General features: G+C 44.2%; 1 protein-coding gene across 1 annotated transcript in view; it reads left to right on the plus strand.

Annotated features, from left to right (window-relative positions):
- Nucleotides 1-7,194, plus strand: part of AP4B1 (adaptor related protein complex 4 beta 1 subunit) — a 26,630-nt gene extending 19,436 nt beyond the window's left edge. Inside the window, exons 9-11 of the mRNA XM_015411444.1 lie at nt 4,379-4,586; nt 5,966-6,250; nt 6,435-7,194. Coding sequence (XP_015266930.1) covers nt 4,379-4,586; nt 5,966-6,250; nt 6,435-6,862 — 921 coding nt within the window. The 3' untranslated portion in view covers nt 6,863-7,194. The remainder of the gene's footprint in view (nt 1-4,378; nt 4,587-5,965; nt 6,251-6,434) is intronic.
- Nucleotides 7,195-8,522: the final 1,328 nt, after the last annotated feature.

Consider the following 8,522-nt stretch of genomic DNA (forward strand, 5'->3'; position numbering starts at 1 on the left):
ATGGGAAAATCCTGGAGATTTGAGAGATGGAGCCTGGAGAGGGTGAGGTTTGAGGAGGAGTGGGGCCTCAGACAGGTACAATGCCATAGACTCTGCCCTCCAAACCAGCCAGTCCCTCATGGGGAACCACTGTTGCCAATCTCCAGGTGGGGGCTGGAGATCACTCAGAATTACAACTGCTCTCCAGATGGCATTGATCTGTTCCCCTGGAGAAAATGGTGGACTCTGTGTCCTTATACCCTGCTGAGGTTGCCATGGCAAATAGATGCTGAGTGCCCATGGCCTTGGCACTCTCCCAGAGCCTCTTTCTAGTGCTCATTGTATTTATTTCCACAATGGGCCTTATTCCTAGTTTAAAATATTTTCAAATTGACAGATCCTCAAAGGAAGTGACGTGTCTGCAAACCGGGGGGGGGGGACTGAAATTTAACCCCCAAAAAAGGAAGGAGGGGAGATAAAATAAATATGATAGTTTGTGCCAAAATTTTGCAAGTACCTCACATGATCTGGGAGCTGCGGTGGCTCAAGTGGTTAAGACGCTGACCTGCAGGCTGGAAGGTCGGTAGTTCAGCAGCTTGAGACCCAAGTGCCACATGATGGAGTGAGCTCCCGTCTCTGGTTCCAGCTCCTGCCAACCTAGCAGTTTGAAAGCAAGAAATTGCAAGTAGATAAATAGGTACCGTTTCAGTGGGAAGGTAACAGCGTTCCGTGCGCCTTGGCGTTTAGCCACATGACCACAGAAATGCCTTCAGACAGCACTGGCTCTTCGGCTTAGAATCAGAGATGAGCACCGCAACCCTCAAGTCGGATTTGACTGGCTTTCGAGCAAGGGAAACCTTTACCTTTACCTTACACAAGATCTAGGCAGAAATTTTGAATCTTGTGGAGTAATTTTGCAAGATTTAAGTGATCACTTATTCCACTCTGAAACTAAAAGATGGTCAAGTGGTGGGAGAGTAGGCACACATGAAGACGGGGTGGGGGGAGATCCAGGAGGGAAGAGAAATGGAGCTAACAGGTATGAAAAGCGGATTAGGAGAGAAGGGAAGAAAAGTTCTGTACCTCACAAGTCTTACATGTTCTCTTCTTTTCATAGTATGTAAAAATCCAACAACAACAAAAATAAACTCAACTGTAAAACAATTAAATAAACAAATTCACAATTGCCCAGTCAAAAATAACAGTTCTGTTTCCTAAATGACTACGTGGCTTCCATCAGGAGGGCATTTTATAGCAATGAGAAGGCACTGTCTCATGTTGGCATTCACCCAAACCATAGATGCACAAATTTGGGCCACAGACTGAACCTTCCTAAGCACTCATGAGAGGAAGCAGTTCTTAACCTATCTTAATCTCAGACTGTTTAGGGCTTTAAAAGGCAAGATCTGCATCTTGAAAGGGCCTAGTAACCAATTGGAAACCAATACAGTTGTTTCAAAACTGGAGTAATATGTTCTAAATGACCTGCCCCTAAGTGCAAGCTGGCAGCCATGTTCTTGAAAAACTTTAAGTTTTGGAACACTTTTCAAAGACTGCCCCATGGCAGAGGCCCCAGACTGCCCCATGGCAGAGGCCCCATCTCTTCCCAACACCCAGGCAGGATTTTCCTGCCAAAAATATTTTAGTTCCTCTCAGTAACTGAGCCGCCCTCCAGTAGTGTGTATTTCTTCTTTGTTTGATAAGCTTACATTGTCCCACCCTGTCACAGATACTTGTTTAGGCTTTAGACCCAGTACAAGAACTTGAGGGAAATACAGGAGCTTTCCTGTTTTATAAACCCTTGTGAAATGGCACTTGAGGGAGATTAACTTTCCAAAAGAGAATAAAGATTTTATTAAACAGGCAGCGAATATATAAATATGAGGATTCAAGGTATAGAGGTTGCTGAGATGAAACTTTCTAATATATACAGAACTGAAGCTTTTGGACATACAACAGAGTGTTGTTGAAGCTTAATTTCTGAGTTTCAAGTTCTTTTCAGTGAGAGGTTTTTGCTTATTATATATTTCCAGCTGTTACACAGTATCTTGAATATAGTTTCTTAGAGGATTTCTAGTATTTCTAGGTTTCTCCCTTCAGAGATCTAGGTTTTCCCTTTAGATATTACAGCTTTTCACTAACTCCTGAGGTTCTCCCCTTTATTACAGGCCAAGGTTCTCTTCCCAACCCCTTTCACTGGCAGGAAGTTATTCTCCTTGTCCCTAAGGAGCAATAACTCTTTTTACTATTTGGCTTGTATGGGAGTTCTCTCTAACTACCCAGACATTCTGCCAAATCCTTCTTCAGTATCCGTTGTCTGTATAAGGCTGTTCTGTAGCTTTCTTGATTGAGAATCCAAATTCTCCCTTAGATGAAGCCAAACTCTTTGGCTACTGATACAGACGTTCAATTTCATACGAAGACCAAAAGGCAAATCGGTCTTTTCCTTCCAGATCAGCTGTTTTATTTCCTCTCTCAGCTGAGGTTGGCCAATCAGAGAGTGAGTATAGTAGCCAATCACATAAACTTTCCAGGGAAGATTAACTCTTGAATTCCCTGACTCTCTGACACAAGCAGCATTTTAAAAAGTGCTTTTCTTTGCAATCCGTCACAGCCCCATATAGAAAAATCTGGAAGTCAGTACGATGTGTGACTGTAGCCAAGTCCTTAGAAAATGATACAGTTAACAGACTAGCCATAGTGAAAAGCATTTTTGGCCATTACTGTCAACTATGAAAACATTTCTGGCTCCAGAAGAACACCCAAAGTGTTTCCCAGTGAATAGTGCCTGTCTTGTTTGGATAAAGATAATGTGGAAGCAGTTTAAGGTTCTCCGTGTGGATGTGCTGCACTAAGAGGGAACTGAATGGTGAGGTATGCATGTGTTGAAGCAGTGGCCATTTCTGCATAGTTATCTACCCCAAGTTAAGTGCTTTGGAAAGTGGGATTTTCCCCCCCTGCTTCCCCATCACATTATGATGCATTTGTGCACCTCTAGGGATTTCTCTAGCTTTTCTCCAGTCTTTCTCAAACCTGCTTTGGGAATTTTGGGAAAGATCATAGTAAAACCTGGATGGCTGCTGTGTGAGTGGGAAAATTACAACTGTTCTTTAGGTAGCAGAGATCAGTTCCTCTGGAGAAAATGGTGGATTCAGTGTCATTATACCCTGCTGAGGTCGCCACAGCAAATTGACACTGAGTGTCCAAGGCCGGGACACCCGCCCAGAGCCTCTTTCTAGAGATCGTTGTATTTATTTCCACAACGGGCCTTTTTCCTAGTATCAATATACAGTTGAAACTAGGAATGAGCATGAACTGAACCATGAATCACCATCGTGATTCGGGAACAGAAGTTTGTGACAGGTCTACCATCACAAACTTACACGAACTTTTAAAACAGTTTGTGGTGGTTCATGGATGAAGCAGAAAGCAGGGGTATAAGGGAGTCCTTTTAAATCCCTGCTGTCTGTTCCCTGCAAAAGCTGCAAAAACAGCTGAGTGGTGGAGAGGTGGTCCCCACTGCTCAGCTGTTTCAGGCTGTTGTGTGCCTTCTCTTTAAACTTTAAAGGGGCTGCATAAGACAGCCCAAAAAAACAGCTGCACAGCTGAGAAGCACTCCCTGTCGTGCAGCTGTTTCAGGCTGTCTTCTGCAGTCCCTTTAAAGTTTAAAGGGAAGGCACAAGATGAAGGGACTGTATAATACAGCTCAAAACAGCTCAGCGGCTGTTTTTTGGGCTTTCTGCAGACCCCGTTTAAAGGGACTGTGGTACTTTTTAACAGGGTTTGCAGGGTCTGGTTTGGTTCGTGGTTTGGTTTGTCATCCGGCCACAAATTGAACTGCATTTTCCTGGCTCATTCCCATCCCTAGTTGTAACAATAGGTATAGCAGGTTTTCTAAATTCTCAGTTTGGGGGGAGGGGGTTGTTTTTTAAGTCTCTAGCATCTTCTGTTGCAGAAATTTAAAGAAAAAGGCATATCTTTGCAAGGAAGTACTAGAGACATAATTTTTTTTAGATGGAAGCTGGGAATTAAGAGAACCTGAAACTAAGTTACAAAGGTATATTGCAAAAGTCCTGGTAGCGCATGGGAGGGAGTGTGGCCCCTTCTGGGGGATTGGGGCAGGGAAAGTGTGGGGAAACCTACTGTATGGAAGTCCCACTGCTGCTGTGCTTTTATCTGCAGCTGCATCAGCAGTGGGGAAACCACAAAATCCCATCCTGATGTGGAAGCCACCAGTGTCTGGACTTGCCACACCATGTGCTGTACCTTACATATATCTGTTCAGCCTTCATTCTCAGCATGGTTGTTTAGTCATACAGGTAGCTTAGTCATACAGGTAAAAGTGCTGTGAATGGGGTAAGTTGGCCCTGAATGCGCTGTATTCTCTTTCATTCTTCAGGGCAAGCAAGCTCTAATCTGGCTACTGGGGATACATGGGGAGAGAGTTCCCAACGCTCCATATGTCCTAGAAGATTTTGTGGAGAATGTGAAATCAGAGGCATTCTCAGTGGTGAAGGTTGAATTGCTGACTGCTTTGGTGCGACTTTTCTTGGCACGTCCGGCTGAATGTCAGGATATGCTGGGTCGATTGCTATTTTACTGCATTGGTAAGTACATCTATCTTAAGGTGGCTGTTTTAAATGGGTTTTGTAAGGGGGTGCGGAGCCCCCACTACTGCCAACTCCTGTTGCCATGACTCACTGCGACAGTTCGTCCCTCTTCCCCAAAAAAGGGGGGGGCGTCGACCTTACCCTTAGGGAGCTGGTGCTGTCTCAGACATTGGTTGAGGGAGGGGGTTAAGTCACTGCCCCCCACTCACCTGTCTCGCCTCCGTTCCACTCTCTCTTGGCTTTCTCTTCACGGATATGTCAGGCTGTATCCTCCTTGACAGGCTCCGTTGCTCCCTTTTTATATCCTCCTCTGCCTTTGTCTACGCCCCTGCTCCTTGGCTCCACCCCCACTTAAATCAGTTGATGCTGGGGTGCAACTACACGCCACCTGGCCACGCCTTCTCCTGGCTCTCACACTGCCCACTGTCACTCTCATGCCTGTCCTGGTTCCGGGGCGACACCGTTCAACGCCCTTGGAGCCTGCAATTCTGGGTTCTCGTCTTCAGTGCACTTCCAGGCTGCATGCCGTCCCGGCTCATTGGCCTCTTCAATGACTCCGGTGCTGGTGCTTCCCAGGTGCCAAGTAAAGGCCACCTCCTCCTCCTCCTGCAGCTTCACCATGCCCAGGTCGGGCAATGCCGGCTCCAGGGGGCGCTCTGGTCAGTCCTGTAGGGGCTTGCTCCTGGTGGGCGTCTCCTCCTCCGGGGGTAGCCCAGGCATGGCCCAGACAGTTACATCTCCTCTGAGGGATCTTGCATTCATGGAAGTTTCAGATGGACTGAGCATTGCTACGATTTAAACAAATCTGAAAGAAGAAAGTTGATTAATCTGAATTGTGGGGTTAGAGGAGAGAATTTTGGGACTTCTGTGGACTGCCAAAAAGATAAATAAGAGGGTTGTAGGTCAAATCAAGCCTGAACTCTCCCTAGAAGCTGAAATAACTATATTGAGGCTATCATACTTTGGTCACATTATAAGAGGACAAGAGTTACTGGGAAAGACCATAGGAAAAGTTGAAGACTCCAGGAAAAGGGGAAGACCCAACATGCGATGTATTGACTCAGTAAAGGAAGCCGTGGCCCACATTTTGCAAGACCTGAGCAAGGCTGTTAATGATAGGATGTTTGGGAGGTCACTAATTCATAGGGTTGCCCTAAGTTGGAAACAACTTGATGGCACTTAACACACACAAATCTGGGGACTTAAAGGCCTAACTGAAATACCCTTGAATAGTTTTATAATTTGTTTCTGCTTGTAGGTGCCACATCTCTAACAGCACTAAGGCAAACCCAGTTCTCTTGTATTGGATTACTAAGATTTGAGTTAAATAAGTACTCTTGTGCTCTTTGTTGTGAGCAAATGCATCTTTCTTTCAGAGGAAGAAACAGACATGATGGTACGGGATCGTGCTTTGTTCTACTATCGTCTTTTGCAAGGTGGTACAGAAGAGACAAAAAGGGTTCTGTGCAGCCCCACATCTGATCTGTCTCTGCGGCTTTTGGAAGATCAGGCTGAATGCTCTGTGAATGCTTGGGCGTCTGATTTTAACTCTTTGGTGACCATATATGGCAAAGAGAGGTGGGCGGCCTTGACTACTAACCAAGTTATTGAGCTTCACAACACAGACTCTGCCTGTGAAGCCTCCACAGTGGTGGGAGAAGGTAACACTTCATTGGGCTATTTAACCTCCCCCTTGTCTTTATATCATTTTCCTTAATGAAAATCAGCATTTTGCATAAAAAAGCTGCTATAGACATATGAGTCTGCTGTATTCATCCAACTGCTGTCTGTACTAAACACTGATTTGTATTGCTTAATATGGCTTCTGTTTCCTTCTGTTTTCAGAGCCACTGATTACGGAAAAGAAAGAGGAAGTTCCGTATGTTGCGTCCAGCTCAAGTGGCCTTACTCTAATCCCCAGCTCATGCTTGACTGCAGAACAGTTCGAGAGAACATGGCTGAATTTGGTTGTCGGTTGCCAGCAAGCTGTTCCCTGGCAAGAAAATGTGCAGCCTGATACCATACAGGCTGCACTGCAGGTTGTCCATATCCAGACTATTGCTATGAGTAAGGCTAATTCCCAGGTCTGGAAAGCCTACCTTGCTGCCCAGGATGATGCAGGCTGCCTGTTCCTGACTGAGCTTCTACTTGAGATGGAGGATGCAGAGATGCAGATGTTAGTGAAGCAGAGCGAAGACAAACCTGAAGCACTGCAGGCTTTCGTCTCAATCTTGAGGACTGTATTGGGGACAGTGGCAGGATTGACATCTTGATTCTTTCCACCCTTTGATATGATGTGGAGCAGTCTAATGACCACGAGACCATACAGTGTATAGGCAAAGTCTGTAGCCGCTGGAAGGAGATGAGATGCAAGGAGGAATGAATTTGTGGTACTTGGAAAGGGTCATGAAAACTCTGGGTTAACTAAGCCTACTGAGACTCTAATGGAAAATAAACTATAACTGAAGTGAAGAGATATTTGCCTTGTGCTAGAGAGAATCAAGAAACCAGGCAATGAAGAAAAGCATAAGTTTGGGGCAGCAATGCAGTGCATTCTCAAATAGATATAGTCAGTCAGTCATTTATTACGGCAACAAGCCGTAGAACACGCTTAAATATAACATTCATATAACTGAATTTAGGACAGTAAAATAAAACTCTATAAAAATACAGTTGAGCGTAATAAAGTAAAAGAAGAACATAAAACAGAGACTATTAGGCAACTATTATTATATATTTGATCGTGTATTTCGGATGCAGTAGCATGCTACCCAAAATTTTGTCACAGTTTCGGTAATTGTCCGGTTCCCATCAATTAATCGGTTACACTGCTCAGCACCTGATTGTCCCACCATATCTGTTATAAGAGGAGTAATATATTTGTCACGGATCTTGTTATACCAGTTACATCTGAGCATCATGTGCTCAATAGTTTCTATCTCTCCTGAGCCACATCGACAAAGTCTATATTCAGTAGGGATCCTTTTGAATCTGCCCTCAAGCATCGCGGAGGGGAAAGCCTCACATCTGGCTAATGTGAAGGTTTTCCCACACTTGTGAGTATCAAGCTGTGATAAATAGCACATGGGTTGCAAGCGATATTTAACAGAATCTGGGGCTCTAAACTTAGGACATCTACCGAGATCTGTCTGTCTCTCCATGTCCATCATTCTCTGTTTTAGGGCTGATTTTGCTACATCCCAATGCCTACTCAAAATCGCTTGGGGGGGAAATCATAACTAGTCATCAATTTAACAGCTGATCTCATTACTTCCCAAAAACTGTTTCACCAAATCTGCTCTCACTTGAGAGTTTAAAACCATGTTTCCCTCAGAATCCCTCAACTACTTCTCCTTAGCAGGTCTTCTAGTTTACCTTCAAATCTGACTAGGCAAATACGGTGGTAATTCATAAATTGGATTGGGAGGACCAAGTTCAGGCCCTTTGTAGAATTCCACATTCATATTTGAGAACCACTGTTATCCGATATAGAATACTATTTTCTCAGCCAACATGCACAAGCTAGTTACTCAATATGTGCATAGATAGTCTTGACAATAGACATTGACATGCACAAGACAACAAAAATCTCAGAAGAATCTCACTACCTTGGTGAAGTGGCAGTTTGCTCAGTGTTCTGAAGAAATGGCTTTGATCAGTACAGCATTTGGAAAATAACATCCCACATTTTGGAATGCTGTTGAGGGCAAAATGCATCTACATTAGAACCATAGAAATTTGTATTGTTGCTACAAAGTTTGTTTTATTGCCTCTCAGTTTTACATCTCTGGGCTTGTGGCAGCTTGAAACCCAGTCTTCTTTGCCTCTCAAAAGTTCCACCATATCAAGACACAATAGGGTTTTAAGATTATGATGACCGGAAATAAGTGCTTTTTTCTTCTGTTTTATTGTGTTTTTGGCTTTTTGGATATT

The sequence above is a fragment of the Gekko japonicus genome, unplaced genomic scaffold (genome assembly GCF_001447785.1).
Source record: "Gekko japonicus isolate JY-2015 unplaced genomic scaffold, Gekko_japonicus_V1.1 scaffold437, whole genome shotgun sequence".
NCBI classification, from domain to species: domain Eukaryota; kingdom Metazoa; phylum Chordata; class Lepidosauria; order Squamata; family Gekkonidae; genus Gekko; species Gekko japonicus.